A 16,215-nucleotide genomic window follows, 5' to 3' on the forward strand; every position below is an offset into this window, starting at 1 on the left:
TGCTGGGAATTCACGTCAGTTTCTGCACTGAAACTCTCAAGATCAATGAGCAAAGAGCTTTCTCAGTTCTGCCTTTCAGTTTCTCTCTTCCAGGAAGGAAAACATTCGAGAGAGAGAGCGAGGGAGAGCGGCGGGAGGGCGGGGGGCGGGGGCGCCGGCCCGGGTGGGAGGAGAGAGCGGGAGGCCGGCCGGGCTGCGTCCCGGGTCGCCGCGCCGCACCGCGACCTGCAGACCCCGCCGCCGCGCCGCCCGGCTCCCACGCCCCCGCCGCCCCGCGCGGCGACTCCGCCGGCGCCCGCCCCGCCCCGCGCGCTCGCGGCCCCCCGGGGCGGCCGCCGGGAGAGATGCTGCAAGAAACTTCTTAAATGACCGCGTCCGGCCGGCCGTGGAGCGTTTCTGGGTTGGGGAGAGGAAAGGAAAGTGGAAAAAAACTGAGAACTTCCTGATCTCTCTCGCTGTGAGACATGTCTGAGACTCCTGCTCAGTGTAGCATTAAGGTAAAGATCTTCTCCCCCTCCCTCTCCGGGGTGGAAAACCTTGAGCTGCACCGGCCCGGCCAGTCGTACTGGGCTCTTCAGTTGCGAGGGGACTGTTGCAGTCGCTCTGTTCGCAGGAAATTATTTGGGGCGCCGGGGAAGGAGACGCGGCTCGCGGCGGCAGCGTACCCTTTAGTGTAACCTTGCTGCTCCCCCCCCTCCCGCCGAGCGCCCTGTCGGCTCCTGCGCCCTCACCTCACCCCTTTGCTTTTTGACAATGAAATGCCAGTTACCGTCGGTCTGGAGGAGCCCGAGTGGTCTCCAGGACTGCAAAACACCCCCGTAATTAGTGCGCCTTTAAAAAAAAAAGCCTGGTCCCTACTCCTACTCCCAACATGTGACCGAAATGGAACTTTTGTTCCCGAGGGGTGGTCTCCTTAGAAAAAAAAGTTCTCCGGCTCCATTGGGATTGGAATCATTTCTTTTTTTTAAGGGCTCACAGAGTCGGATCAGACAGATTCCCCCCCACCCCCGCATTGTAATTGCAAGCGCTTGTCAGAGAGACAGTCGTCGTGTCAGCTTTTCCTGGGCATTGCACAATGAATTTCTTTTCTTTCTCTTTTTTTCCTTTAAACCAAGGTGAATAAAGTCGCTGAATGGTTATTTTACTCTGATGCATATGAACGCTGAGCAATCCCAAAGTAGAAAACTCCCGTGTTGCAGAGAGGGAGAATTATCTAAGTGACCAGACAAAATGACCTTCCCAGTTTGACAGTGCAGAGAGGAGAGCTAAGAGTAGAAATCTCCCAGCTTTCTGGCCATGGTTTTCAGTATTGTAAATGCAGGATGGTGAAGGATGTTTGCAAACACAGCATTTACCTTTCAAGTAGTTGTGTGTGTACATTTATATATGTGTGTGTGTCTACAAAGGCTAGTGGTGCTGCGGTTTGTTGCCTCTAGAAAGTTGTCGTAAAGTTTGCCACCGTGAGGAGGCAGACTGATTTGTCCATCTCCCCCAATTATTTTGCCCGTCCTTGCATTTGGTGTGCACTTCCATTTCACTGTTCCATCAGTACCCAGATGGAAAAGCCTTTTGCTTCTGTGAGAGGCTGAAGCTCCTGAAGTTTGTTTGTGGCTTGGCCCATTAAATGTTCATTGAGGGGACCCTGCAGAGACAATGAACAAGTAACCAGTTTTCTTCATCTATGGTGAATTCGAGAAACCTTTCCTGCTTTAACTCGGCTTTTCCATAGGATCTGTTAAGAGGAAACAGTATTTTATCATGTTTGCTTATTAGGGTTTCACAATTATACTCAGGTGTTAGTGTCTCTTATCAGGAAAGATTCTCAGGGGGTTTGAATTAGGGCTAATGTGAACTGAAAAGGTGGGTTGGGTTTCTTTGTTTTTGCCTCGCAAAAAAATGCCCAGTGGAACTTTCGGGTTTCTGTGTTTGTACATATCTGGGGATGATGGCAGTATGTCTGTGGTGGCAGGGAGGTGTCAGAGTAAAGATGTTAGGTAGGTTTATACTTCAAAACCAATTTCTTTTTCTGTATAAATTTGATTCTACGAGTTCAGGAAAATCCTAGGGTATGCCTGATCTAATTTATCTGATACTTCATAACACAAACAGAGGTAACTAAATACTAGGGTATGAAGTCAGTAAATTGTATTTAGCTCGATGGCAATAAGTCTGACCTGGGGAGAACCTGGACCAACTATGAGATAGTGATTTTAGGGTGAAAACAACAAAAAACAAGCCTTTCTGCGACTTTTCTTGATGTCTCTTCTAAAGAGACTGCGTATGCCCACTGTTCTGAGGGGCTTATGTTTGGGTGCTGCAGGTGCTCATCTTATTGTACCCCAGTGGGAGGCTACAGCAGCCCTTTCCTTACACACCCACGGATGGAATCATTCCCAAACCCAGACAGCACACTGTCTTACATGTGGCATAAAAATTGCAGCCGTAGTCTGTATATCATTTTTTTCCTTATCGTTTACCCCTCAGTTCTTTTCGGGAGCCTCTTTTCTCACTCTGTATTTCTCTGTAATTAGAATAGATTTAATGGTCTTTACTAGTAATGAAAGTATCACTTTTATTTTGGATTGTTCTTTATGGAACCAGAATATGACTGTTTGCTTGGACTGTGCATATGTTTAAATGCACATATGTGAAGTGCGTTTTTCCACGGAGTTTGTTTAGTTTGCAACGTTCCAGTAAGAAGCGCCGGAGATCAAGGACTGGGATGATTCTAGCTTGTCTGAAAATGCTCTGGTGATGTGTGCGGTGTTTCCCTTAGTCCTTGGGATGTGGTACAGTGACTGAATAATAAAAAATGTGTGCTGGGAACCCACAAGAACTGGGATTTTTTTCTACAGTCCAGTAAACAATAAAGTTTTCTGTGGAGCAGAGAATGAGTGTCAGGAGCTTTCAAGGATGACCTGATGGCTCTGATATCCTGAGGACATGTGACACGGAAGGCTCTCTGTGTGGAGAGATTTCCTTCACTCCTCCTGTCTACTCCTGAAACCTTCCTCCCTGGCTCTCATTCCTTACAAGCAGCTGGTCAGCAGGCAGTAAATTCCTCAGCAGCTGGTGTGATGGAGCACAGAGGAGCCTGACCAGAGGCAGCCACAGAGGGAAGTACTCTGTTTACTTCTGTGCTAGAAAAGAGTAGTGTACGATTTCGGTGGAATTTCCAGGGTGAAAGTTTCTGACTCAGTCAGTGACATCTTTGTATGTATCACTTTCATGGTGGTGGTTGCTGATGAATGCCTGATATTGGCTTTTACATTTCTTTTGCACTTTATAAACATGTTCCGGGCACTGCAGGGAAGTTAATATCAGACACATGTTTATAGCAGAAGACAGGTTGACCAGCCCAAGGTCACACAAACTGTGGCTGCGCCCCACTGTTTGTCTGCACTGGGCGTTCTCATCGTGAGAGATTAAATGCTTCCATTCCTGACCATTTGGGGTTGTTCAAATGTAAGGACAGGGTCACCTAACTCTGTAAAAAGTCAAATTATTTTCTTCGGAGGATCGTGTGGCTGACTGCTGGGTACGGGAGAAAGCAAGAGGCTATCTTTTCCATCATCAGCCTTCACCTTCAAGTCACCTGTTCAGTGTTAACTTCAGCCAAGTTGCAGCTGAAAGTAACTATGGCCCAGCAGACACAGCCCTTCGTAAGGCTCGGCTGGGCGGCCGGCGAGAACCATCCAGGATAGTACAGAAAAATAGTTGCCTAACATCCCTGGCCCCTCCTTTCTCTGCCCTCCGTACTGGTTGGCTTTTTTAGCGGAATGAAATCTCTATTTTGCTGCTTTCTGGGAGTCTCTGGGTTTCCCCTCCTGGACTCTGAGCTCCTTGGGTTTAATGGCGATGATCTTTGCGTCCTGGTGCCCGCCTTGGCACCTGGCTCAGAAATGTGTGTCAGTAATGTTTGCTGATTTGCAGTGAAGCATGGAAGGAGGTCAGTGCCCTTTCCGCTCTCTGTCCTGTGTGCTCGGAGTGACTTAACACTTCACCCACAGGCTTGCACAAAGTGGTCACTAGGGCCACTGTGCTGTCACGGGGACGCCTAGCGCACTCCCTTGGGTGTCTGCCTAAAAATGATCACTGGTAGAATTTTGGCCTAATAATAATGTTTTCTTATTTTGATAAAATTTTCAAAAACTGCTTTTGCGTCTCAACAAACAACAACATGGAACTGGGTAAAAGATACAAGACAGGGGCTTGAGGAATCACTGGAGAAGGTTCAGATTAGCAGGCTTCTAAGTTTTCCCCAGGGTCTTTAGCAAGTGAATCAGGGAACTTTGAGAATCTAAGAGATGAGAGACTATAAAGATCACCTGGGCCAACGTCTGATTTGATTTGATTTTTTTGATGTGTTGGGTCTTCGTTGCTGCGCACGGGCTTTTTCTAGTTGCGGTGAGTGGGGGCTACTCTCCATTGCGGGGCGCGGGCTTCTTACTTCAGTGGCTCCTCTTGTTGTGGAGCGCGGGCTCTAGGGGCACGGGCTTAGTTGCTCCGTGGCATGTGGGATCTTCCTGGACCAGGGCTTGAACCCATGTCCCCTGTATTGGCAGGCGGATTCTTATTTATTTATTTATTTTGGGCTGTGTTGGGTCTTCGTTGCCGTGTGCGGGCTTTCTCTAGCTGCGGTGAGCGGGGCCTACTCTTTGTTACACTGTGCGGGCTTCTCGTTGCAGTGGCTTCTCTTGTGGCAGAGCACAGGCTGTAGGCACGCGGGCTTCAGTTGTTGTGGCATGTGGGCTCCAGTAGTTGTGGCTCGCAGGCTCTAGAGCACAGGCTCAGTAGTTGTGGCACACGGGCTTTGTTGCTCCGTGGCATGTGGGATCTTCCCAGACCAGGGATCGAACCCCTGTCCCCTGCATTGGCAGGCGAATTCTTAACCACTGCGCCACCAGGGAAGCCCGGCAGGAGGATTCTTAACCACTGCGCCACTAGGGAAGTCCCTACAACGTCTGATTTTTATGGAGAGGAGGTCCACACAGCTAAATTGTTTGCTTCAGCTGATCGGTGACTGAGCCAGGTTTAGGGCAAGGCAGACCCCCTGGTTCTCAGACCCCTGTCCCTCACTGGCTGGGTTCACGGTGCATCCCTATAAGAGGCCAAGGAAATTCGATACAATAGGCTGCATACTCTCTGGCACTTCCCAGCTTGGTCCATTTTAATCGCAAGCCAGCTGGTATGAGGGCACAGAGGTACGTGCCAAGGAAGGTGGTGTGTGTGGGAGCCCTGGGTCCAGAGGGTATATTGTTAGACGTGAGAAGAGGAAGGAGTAGGAGTGGGGGGTGAGGGAAGAGGGGCTTCATGGACTTGTATTTGCACCACCATCTACAGCAATCAAGTGTTTGTATTCTGGTAAAAAGCATGGAACATTAAATTTACCATCTTAACCAGTTTTAAGGGTACGGTTCAGTCACGTTAAGTCTGTTCACGTTGTTGTGCAACTGATCTCTAGAACTGTTTCATCTTGCAACACTGAAACTCTATACTCACTCAACACCCATGTCCCCTCTCCCCTTCTCCCAGCCCTCTGTAACCACCTTCCTATTTTCTTTCTATGATTTTGACTACTTTAAATAGTTCATATGAGTGGAATCATACTTTATTTCACTTAGCATAATGGCCTGGAGGCTCATCCATGTTGCAGCATGTGACAGGATTTCCCCTTTTTCAAGGCTGCGTAATATTCCATTTTATGTATATGCCATATTTTCTTTATCCATTCATCTGTTGATGGACATCTGGGTTACTCTCATCTCACAGGTGTTGTGAATAATGCTGTGGTGAACATGGATGTACAAATACCTCTTTGAGATGCTGCTTTGAGTTCTTTGGATTTATACCCAAAGATGGGATGGTGGGGTGCAGTGGTACTTTTTTATACCATGTGAGGGACTGGTACTTCTGTTTTGGGCTGGGGGTGCTGGACCTGTTAGCAGGGCCTTTTCTGAGGAATCCTTGAGGGGGCCCTAGGCTCAAATATACACCTTAATTTATACACAGTAGACTCTGGGGCTTTCCTGGTGGTGCAGCGGTTGAGCGTCCGCCTGCCGATGCAGGGGACACGGGTTCGTGCCCCGGTCCGGGAAGATCCTACATGCCACGGGGCGGCTGGGCCCGTGAGCCATGGCTGCTGAGCCTGCGTGTCTGGAGCCTGTGCTCCGCAGCGGGAGAGGCCGCAACAGTGAGAGGCCCGCGTACCACAAAAATGAAAAAATAATATACACAGTAGGCTCTGCATCAGCTAAAAACATGGCAGCTGGTCCTAGGGAAGTAGCTTACCTCTTTAGCATAGGTAAGTGAAGGGGAAAAACACCCCAAATATGGGCACCAGAGGAAGGCAGAACTAAACTGTGTATCTGAGTTGAGCCACTGAGGCAGGTTGGGGGCAGGTGGGGAGGGGGTGTGGGGACCAACTTGAAGAGCAGGTGCATTCTGTTACGGATGTTGAAAAGTTGCCCTGTGGTGTGGATCTCCCGGCTGAGTGAATCAGTGCTAAACGAAGCCCCCTAGGGTGTGGGGTATACAAATGAAGTATTTGTCTCTGTGAATGCTACTTTAGGAGAAGCACTGGCTTTGGTTTTCTGGCAGAGTCCTTCACTGCCGTATTTGTTGTAGAAACCAATCTCTGTGTGGATTTGTTGAATAGCATGAGTGTAAGTTGACGCAGGGTTCCCACGCCAGAAGGGGCCCAGCTTAAAGACCATTCGCTGCCAAGCCTAGTATTTGGAGAGAGAAAGAGAAAAGTTAGTGAGAAGTTAGAATGATAGCCTATTAAAAAACAAACACATTTTCATTGATTTTTGAACATACAGGAACCAGCCTAATAGAGTGTGGCTTTCCAGGGCGTCTCAGGCTGAGCCTCCGTGTGAACAGGCAGAAATGACTTGTGTCCACACCATCAGCTGGTGAGAAATGAGGGCTGCTGGGTGCTGGAGACCGTACCTCCTGCATCGAAATAGTACCGTCAGTATATTACTTGCTCTGTTAATTTGCTTGATCACCCTTTGTTTTTAGGTAGTGAAAGTATACAGTTCAGCCTGGTCTTTGGCTAAATGACCTTGAATTTGGGGAGTATGTGGGGTGGTGACAAGGAAGGTATTAGCCTGTGTTTGTTAGGTGTGGAGCCCCAGGTGAGCTAACTGCTCACTCAGGCCTGTGGACTAAGCGTATGGGAAACTGTGGAACACCTGCGTTTTGGGAGCTTTGTGAAGTCTAGGTAATTAAAAGGGTTTGTGTGCTGCCTTGGTGGTTATTCTCCTCCATCATCACCACCGTCGTTTATCGGATGCTGCTGTGCGCTGGTCCTTGGCCTAAGCGTTCTATCTACATTATCTCATTTGCTCTTTACTACTCCCTCCGGGATGCAGGTTTTCTCCCTGTTTTGCAAAGGAGGAGCCTGAAGCCCATAGCCGTGAAGCGATGTATTGGTCTAAGATCTCCCAGGCTGTGCTCTGGCCCGAGCTTCACCGAGTCTACATCTCGGGACTACAGTTCCGAAGCACTTTCTCTCCTGACCCAAGACTCAAGGACAGCCACCTTTATGAAGAAAGTTAGGAAACCAAGAGTAATGTGGGGGAGCTTCCCACAGGCCAAGATGAGAGGTGGGAAGAGAGCCGGCAGAGATGCTCCTTCCCTCTCTGGGTGGGTGCCCCCTAACCGGCCCTCTCGTGGCAGGGTAGCCAGATGGTCACGTCGCACCACCCACCTTGGAATAGACATCCAGATCTCCCATTTGTACACCAATCCCTGATGTCCTCTCGTGATACTTTGTCTGCGGGTGGGTTCATTTGTGCCCTTTTCATGTTTTTCTCACAAATCTTTTCCCTCTCTGCCTCGCTCTGCTTTCCCCCAGTGTCTCCTTACCCCGTCATCAGGTGATGAGGTGGGTGACAGGCCAGGGCTGTGTCCTCTCATCCTGCCCACCCTCGGAGCTGGACACCTTGGTCACACCCTGGTCAGTCTCTCTCCTTCCACTGCTTTTTTTTTTTTCACAATTTCAAACTTTTTACACAATCCATGAATGCAATGCTTTTTAAAAACCATCCCTCATGTCCATCTGAAGATACTGTGTGAATTCTAGGAATCTATTTGATGTCTCTTCAGGTGTTCCCTGATTTCCGCCACCACCAAAGGAATCATCTTTTTTCTTTTTTTAAAAAATACATTTATTTATTTATTTTTGGCTGCCGTGGGTCTTTGTTGCTACACGTGGGCTTTCTCTAGTTGCAGCGAGCGGGGACTACTCTTGGTTGCGGTGCGCGGGCCTCTCATTCTGGTGGCTTCTCTTTGTTTCGGAGCATGGTCTCTAGGTGCGTGGGCTTCAGTAGTTGTGGCCTGTGGTCTCAGTAGTTGGGGCTCGCGGGCTTAGTTGCTCCACGGCATGTGGGGTCTTCCCGGACCAGGGCTCAAACCCGTGTCCCCCTCATTGGCAGGCGCCACCAGGGAAGCCCTATCTTTTTTCTTGATAGCTTGATATCTGACCCTACTGGCCTTGTTCTAATTTCCCAGAATGAAGGGAGAATTGGGGCCCTCTGACTTTATACATTTCTGGATTTGAACAGCTTTAATGAAGCCTGTCTTCAGAGCAGACATAGAGAAGGAAGCACACAGAGACATGGCATGGAGGGGGTTAAGAAGGGACTAAGAAAGCCTAAGCCCTAATTCTCATGAAACAGATGAGGAAACTGACTCGTGCAGCATTTAAATTGCCTGCCTGAGATCACAGTGCTCTTCATAGCTGAGCTGGAGTCAGGATCCAGGTTTTCTGTCTCAGGACCATGTTCCACTAACACCAGGAAAATTGGCAAAAAGCAGACAAGACCTCAGAAAGCATAGCTTCATCGTGAGGACTCATATCTAGAGAGTGAAACCCCTTTGCCTGGCACCACACAATGACCGACAGTATTAATGATCATCATTATGACCTTGTCCAAGTTGAAGACAAACTGTAAATTATGAGATTTAGGAAGTGAGGAAATAGTGTCATGCATTTTGGAAAGCTATCCAACGAAAATGGTTGGCATAGAAATAATGTTACGTTTTTAGAAGGCCACACTTCAGCTATCTGGACGAGTGACTTATGAAAATAATACCTTACTCCCCAGAGAAGACAGGAAAGAGCTGCCCAGTAAATCTGCTCGCTCACCGGAGTTCGTGTGTTCCTCGGGGGTATTTTCCCTTTGTATGTGGGAGTCAGACACACGGAAAATGATCTCATTTCCTGAATGACCTGAAAAGGGCGTGCGGCCCCACTGGTGTGAGCACCGTGGGTGCGTACGCCCAGTGCTGTGACTGTTGCTCCCATGTAGTTCCATCAGCACTGCTTCAGAGTTTGATTTGCACTTTATTCTGCCTAATGCTATTCATTGGTTCTTCTCTGTAACACTGATTTCCCTTAAGGGGATGGTAAGTTCCCGAGAAGAGGGGACCAGTCATTGCCATACCGCGAAGAGCTTCTAGGGGAAGGAAGGACCCTGTAGTAGACAGACCTGAGTGTGAATCCTGCTTCTTGAACTTGTTCATCTCAAGCTTGAACCTGTTATCTGAAGTGGTAATAAAAATACCTATCTGGGCTTTCCTGGTGGCGCAGTGGTTGAGAGTCTGCCTGCTGATGCAGGGGACGCGGGTTCGTGCCCCGGTCCGGGAAGATCCCACATGCTGCGGAGCGGCTGGGCCCGTGAGCCATGGCCGCTGAGCCTGCATGTCCGGAGCCTGTGCTCCACAACAGGAGAGGCCACAGCAGTGAGAGGCCCACCTACCGCCAAAAAAAACCACCCCAAAACAAAAAAACCTATCTTTGGGGGCTGTTGGCACTGCCTTACGTTGTTTTAAAAACACCCAAACTTAGTTCTTCTCCCACTTTATATATCCTCCCATCACAGGGATCTAGAAGGGGCGAGAGATTTTCTAGTCCTGTGCCTGCATTATACCGTTGAGAAAATGGAGCTCAGAGATGTTACGGTCTTGCTCAAGCTCCCGTGGCTGGTTTGTGGCACCGCCTGAACTAAACTCCAGGCCTTGCAGGTGGGCCAACTCCCAGGCTGGGCTCTTAATCACTGTCGCCATGAGTTTCTCCCGGGGTTGGGGTCGCTCAGTCAGCGCTCAGCAAAGCCTCGCTTTTGACTTTCATTGAATACAGACCCCACTAACAGGGGCAAGGAGCCAGCTGCAATTACGTGGTAGGAACAGATGCCTCTTGCATCTTAAAATGGTGAGGGCGGAGCTAGTAGGGTTCTGAATAAGTTTGCAGAGATGAAAAGAAAGGAAAAAACCCGAAGCCTGGAAGTACCGTACAGTGCCTCTGATGGGCATTATTACTCAGCCCTCAAGTATTCAAAGCTATTCAGGGATCTGCTTGTTCATATAGTCGCTTATTATTTGCGACCGGGCTGAGACTCGAGAGGGAGCATCCATTCTTCAGTCCGCTTTTGTGTGGCGTGCAGCCCCGTGTCTGTCTGACCACAGAGCAGACACTGTGTGCTGTGGGTGGTGAATTTCCAGTTCCAAGCGTCAGTAGTGGATGGCTCTTCGTGGAGGTTTAGACGGAAGAGTTTGAAGAAGCCAAACTTGTAACTTTGGGGCATGAGGGAACCTTTGTTTTTAGTAAATGTTAAGAGGGGGGCTGAAGTATTTGTTAGCAGTGTTTTGCTGTGGACTTACAGTGCGTTCCTGCGTTTTCCATTGATATCCATGTTAAATGAGAAGATGAAATGGGGCCTGGAAAACAGCCCTTTTTGAGAAATAGTGGAGACAATGTTCGCGGCCTCCGCCGCCGTCCCCAGAAGCGGGTGTGGGCACTTTTAGGCCGTTGAGGAAAGAGCTTAGGTCTGGAGAGCCGTTCCTCTCCCTTCGCCCTGGAAAACACAAGAGAACTTCGGTGATTTTTCTGCTCAGCTGTCTTGCAGCCCTCTCCGGTGGGTTATGATGAGGCCAGGTGACTTCATCTTTCTGAAGATTTCTCTGTATCATGAGGTCACTAATGCCTGATCCGGTCACATCCCCTATACACGAGGAAGCAGCAACCAAAGATGAGATACTGACTCTCAGGTATTTCCTGGAAGAAATGAGCTACAGATAGAAATCAGCATTGTAATTAAAAAAAAAAAATCACCCCCCAGAGAACAGCCTTTCTGTCTCTGAAGTCACCCGCGTCCCTAACACTTCCCTGGGTCTCTGGGGAAAGTGTGGGTCTAGGTGTGCAGCGGTGGCCTCGCGTGTGCCAGCCTGGCTATGGTGTGACCAGAACAGTGCTGGCATCCCTGGCGAAGACTCCAGCTCAAGAGACAGTTTGGGACCAGTATTGTCTGAAGCCTCATAATTAGTACTCGGATAAATAGATCTGCCACTGGTGTAGCCAAGAGAAACCATACCTGAGACTTTATAAAAGGGGAGCAGGCGTTTGCTGAGTACTTTTCTGGACTGCTTTGCAGAAGCTCAGACAAGGGAAGGCCACTTTTTTCCATGTTACTTCCTTCCTTCATTGTTCTAGACCATATATCTTTCCCAGACACTATCTTTGACCGTCACGTCGGCCTCCTGCCAGAGCGGACCACATGGTAGTGTCTCCTGACTCAGCCATCTGGTCCAGCGCTGTCTTTTTGCGTGTAGGTTTGTGATCACAGGCCGGGCACCCAAAGGGACAGAAGTGAGTTCTCATTTCTTTGGGCTTCTGTGTGTACTCGCGTGTCCAAATTCCTGCCCTGGGGTTGGCACATCTGGTTTGGGGAACTGGGCAATCTGAACGATCGGCCCCCTGGTGCATTTGGTAGCTGCCGTGTCCTCCTTTTGACTTGAGACCTGGGAGATCTGAAACATCCGGGTCCTGAGTTCACTTGACTGGTGCCTCGCTCTGTCGAGACTGTGGCTCCCCTAATGGTCTTGACGGTCGTGGCCAGTGATGGCTGGGGACAGCAGGTCAGGGTCACTCTCACTCTGCACCTCTTGATCTGACCTGTCTCCGAAGTGAGGTGAACTGGGTGGGAGAACTGTCATTTAAGGGTGAACTCTGAGTGGCCTAGGTCCCCAGTCTGGGTGAGTCTCCTCTCCTCCCGGATGTGGAGACCTGAATGACCCAGTTTGGCTGACGACATCTCAAGTCCGTCCCCTGGAAGGCTGCCAGCTCCGTGTTTGACTCTGTGCCCCGGAGTCCTGCCCCGGGTCTGCTGACTTGAGCACTTTAGGGTGAGGTGGAACGGGAGACCGTACCCGTTGGGAAGGCAAGCGTCTTTGCCCTCAGACCCAGAGAAACAAAGGCTCGCTCTCTGAAGCTGGCATTCTGCTCTTCTGCGTCTCTGAGGCTCTGTGCTCCTGGCGGGGCCGTGCATGAGTGGTGAGGGCACGCTTCTCGGAAGCAGAAGTCAGCTGCAGGTCAGAAGCAGTTTTTGGATACGATGGAATCCTGGGGGAATGCTGCAGAGCACAGGAAGGCTGCAGTGATGATCCTCTAATCTCTTTCAGCATGCTGTAAGGGGATCTTTAACTTTCACCCAGATGGGAGGGAGATGGGCACAGGGACCTAGGTGTTGGGTTACATCTCAAGTAGGGCACCTATTAGTATACCCGTCTTACATGCTCCCACCCTCGCTGGCACCTTGGCTTTTCTAAGCTCCCTACCCTAGAAAATGAATAAAGAACCACTGACATCAACGGCAGATTTATTTCTCATTTTCTGGGTGCAAGGTCGTGGGCTCTGCTTGGAGATGTGTGGGACGAGACCTCGGAGGGAAAAGAACCTTAAAAATGCAAGAAAAGGCAGAAAGCCACGCGCACCCCGCCAAAAGGCCCTGTTATTCCAGCAGAGGGACGAGCCGGGCCCTGGGATGCAAGTCACTGTTAACCTTAGCGTGCTTTTCTGAGAATTTGTCTGTCTCGAAAAATTTGGTGAAATGGCCAAATGGAGCTTCTGTAAGGTAGGGGGAATGCCTGCGCGTGCTTTTGTGCTTAGCCATGGTGTTGAACAGTCCCGTTTAAGGGGACGATGGTTCTGGGTACGTTTCCATTTCAGCTGTGGTGTTTAAAGGTTTGCCGTGGCGGGGGTGTGGGTGGACGGGAGTATTGTCCTCTTACCTCTTGGTTAATTTTACCTAGGTTATAGGTGAAAATGAGTTCGCAACACCTCCTGTTTCTTATTTGGGTCCATTTTAGGATGACCTGCAGAGCCTAGTTTGGGCAAATCTCATTATCCTACCCGATGCACATGTTTGTGGTCTGCCAGGCTACATGCCAAATGGATTATTAGGAAAAATCCACTTCACAGCTCTGGCCCCCATATTGGTGCCTGTGATTCTTCTTGGGGTCCTGTATATACTTAGGGTGCTTTTCTCTCTTAATCCTTCTGGGACTCCGCCTGGGGCTGTGTTGACAGGGTTGCGCCACTTTGGGGAAGTTTTGGCCTCACGCTTCCCCAGGCGGGGTGAGGCAAGCGTTGGTCCAGCTGGCTGCACTTTGGGCAGTTGACGGTACTTAGAGCTTCAGGGGTTTCCATTTGCCAGAAAGGTAATCTCTCAGCCGGCCCTAGTGTCCCCGGGGCACACATGTTAGGCTTTGGGGGAAATTCACAATTTCAGCTTTGCTCTTTGTTTGCATCTTGTGTACATTAATGGCCTCATAATTGAAGTGCGTTGAACTATTGCTCCACAATCCAAAGCCTGGAAAGTAGCTTCTTTGGGTCAGGGAAAGGTTTCTAAGTAAAGTTATTGAAGGCTCAAGCTTAAAAACCAACACTGGAGGTTAGAAGTAGCGTGTTCTAGAGGGAACAGTGCGAGGGTAGCTGACACCAGGCCTTTTTGCACTATTTTTAGTTCTAGTCGGGACTGTATGGGGTGGCTTGTGCTTCCTTGGACATCATTCTGCTTTTATTCCAAGGGTTTGTTCTTGTGACTCTGTATATATGCAGATGTTTTGCATGCTCATAGGATCATATGTCCCAGCAGTTATGGCATAATCTGTTTTCCAGTGTATAGAGTGAAAGATTTCATGAAACCCAGCCTTGTGGCAAAGAAACCCTACATGTAGATGTAAAATATATCTCCTTGGAGGGCTGACTTCCTGATGGGCTATAAACGGATTGTTAAACAGCAATGCGAGGGGCTTGTTAACAAGCTGTTTCTAAGAGCATCTCCCTGGTCTGGTCTGAAAAGGTAATGTGTACATATTGCAGCTATGAAACAGTTTGCCTGTGGTGCTTATATGTTGGTAGATTGTGTGTGTGTGTATGTGTGTGTGTGTGTGTGTATTTTCACTGGTGAATGAACTGAAAAGATAATTTTTAAAATTTAAGTATAGTCGATTTACAATATTGTGTTAGTTTCAGGTGTATAGCAAAGTGCTTTGGTTATACATATATGTGTATATTATCTATATTCTTTTCCATTACAGTTTATTACAAGGTATTGAATATAGTTCCCTGTGCTATACAGTAGAACCTTATTGTTTATCTATTTATATCTAGTAGTGTGTATCTGTTAAATCTGTACTCCTAATTTATTCCTCACCCCCCTTCCCCTTTGGTAACCGTAAGTTTGTTTTATATGTCTGTATCTGTTTCTGTTCTGTAAATTTTTTAAGAATTTGTATTATTTTTTTGATTCCACATATAAGTAATATCATATAATATTTGTCTTTTTCTTTCTGACAGACTTCACTTAGATAATCTCTAGGTCTGTCTGTGTTGCTGCAAATGGTATTATTTCATTCTTTTTTATGGCTGAGTAATATTTCATTGTATATATGTACCACATCTTCTTTATCCATTCATCTGCCGACGGACACTTAGGTTGCTTCCATGTCTCGGCTGTTGTAAATAGTGCTGCTGTGAACGCTGGGGTGCATGTATCTTGAAAAGATAATTTTAAATATTGTCTATTTGCTCCTATGTCAGTGTCCACTTTCTCCATTGGGCTGTGTTCTGGTTTAAATGAAGAGGTGTTTGGTCAGCACCGGGTATGGATCAACCAGACTTCAAAAAGCTTTAGTATGTTTATGATAACACCCTAAGTGCATAATAGCTGCTTTAAGGATTTAGAATACTTGGATGAATAGGTGAATCACCTCCCCATAAGCAAACTAACATTCAGATTCCAAGTTCAGTGAAGCACAGCTCCTTTTATGTGTCTAGTCCTATTTGAACTTCTTTTCACATTCAGGTGACATAGCTGAAAACTGGTCCATGGCAGGTTCTGCTACTCTTGGATTTTAATGAGAACTCTTTCTTGTTTCCAGGATGCCACGCTTCTACTGTGTTCGCAGCTGCTGTGTTGAAAAACAGGTGTCTCTTATAATCCCCTGCCTGGATCAGTTTGCTAGCCTGGCGGAGCCTTACTATTATTGTTTACTTATTTATTTATTTTTGTCCCATGTGGGTTAGATAACTGCCAAGAGGTGCTGATGAGGAGGATTAATGGGAGAGAGGATGGCAGCTTTCCTTGGTGGAGGTTTCTATTAAAAGAATCTCAGAGTCTCAGGGCGTAAAGATAGAGCTACAGAAAACTGTTCAGGATACGAATCACGGGGGAGAGGAGCCAAAAGGGGGGCAGTAATAATAGTTCTGCCAAGTCACCTCTCTCTCCTCCAAAGGCCAGTGTGGCCACAAAAGCCATCCAAGACGAGGGTGGTGAGTGAGGACCGTTCTCTGGTCCACGGGGCACTCACAGACTCATCCACGGTTGCGTCTCCGGGCTCCTGGATCCTGTGCGGCCCACACCCCATGTCTCTCACGCTGTTCTTTCTTCTCCGTGCTGACTAACACTGTCTCCCCCTGGCCCCGGACTCTTCAGCTGTCTCCCACCTGATCTTCCACCCTGCACTCCCCGCCCCTTCCCAACCAGCCCAGAATGATTCTTGGCAAACAAGAAATTGATCACACCAGGCCCTTTCTGACACTGCAGTTCAGGATGGAACCCAGCTCTCTATCAGGGCATCCAGGCCCTGGACAGGCTGCCTTTCTATCGCTAGGATCATCTCCACCCTCCTGCCCCACGTTGTAGTCCAACCAGTACCTGTCGTTCTCCCAAACCACATTATGAACTTTTATGCCTGGAACCTTGCCCCGGTCCTCCTCCTGCCTGCTAGCCAGCTTGTCATCTGAATCCCGTTTCTTAAGCCTTCCCCGGTGCTGTCAGGCACGGCATCCTACAGCCTCACTGAACTTGTCTCCGTTACTGGCAGTGATCCTGTTATGGTTTGCCTGTGCCTCGTCCTCTAGCT

The 16,215-nt window shown here is 48.6% G+C and overlaps 1 protein-coding gene across 2 annotated transcripts in view; it reads left to right on the forward strand.

The window, feature by feature from the left end:
• Nucleotides 1-322: 322 nt before the first annotated feature.
• The window catches only part of ETV6 (ETS variant transcription factor 6), a 246,593-nt gene continuing 230,700 nt past the window's right edge, over nucleotides 323-16,215 (forward strand). Inside the window, exon 1 of one of the 2 annotated variants that reach the window (XM_081248514.1) lies at nucleotides 323-497. In XM_081248514.1, the coding sequence (XP_081104640.1) occupies nucleotides 465-497 (33 nt within the window). In that variant the 5' untranslated portion in view covers nucleotides 323-464. The remainder of the gene's footprint in view (nucleotides 498-16,215) is intronic. The other variant, XM_081248513.1, reaches the window with a different exon arrangement.

This window comes from Mesoplodon bidens (assembly GCF_964165515.1).
Source record: "Mesoplodon bidens genome assembly, chromosome: 11".
In the NCBI taxonomy this organism is placed as follows: domain Eukaryota; kingdom Metazoa; phylum Chordata; class Mammalia; order Artiodactyla; family Ziphiidae; genus Mesoplodon; species Mesoplodon bidens.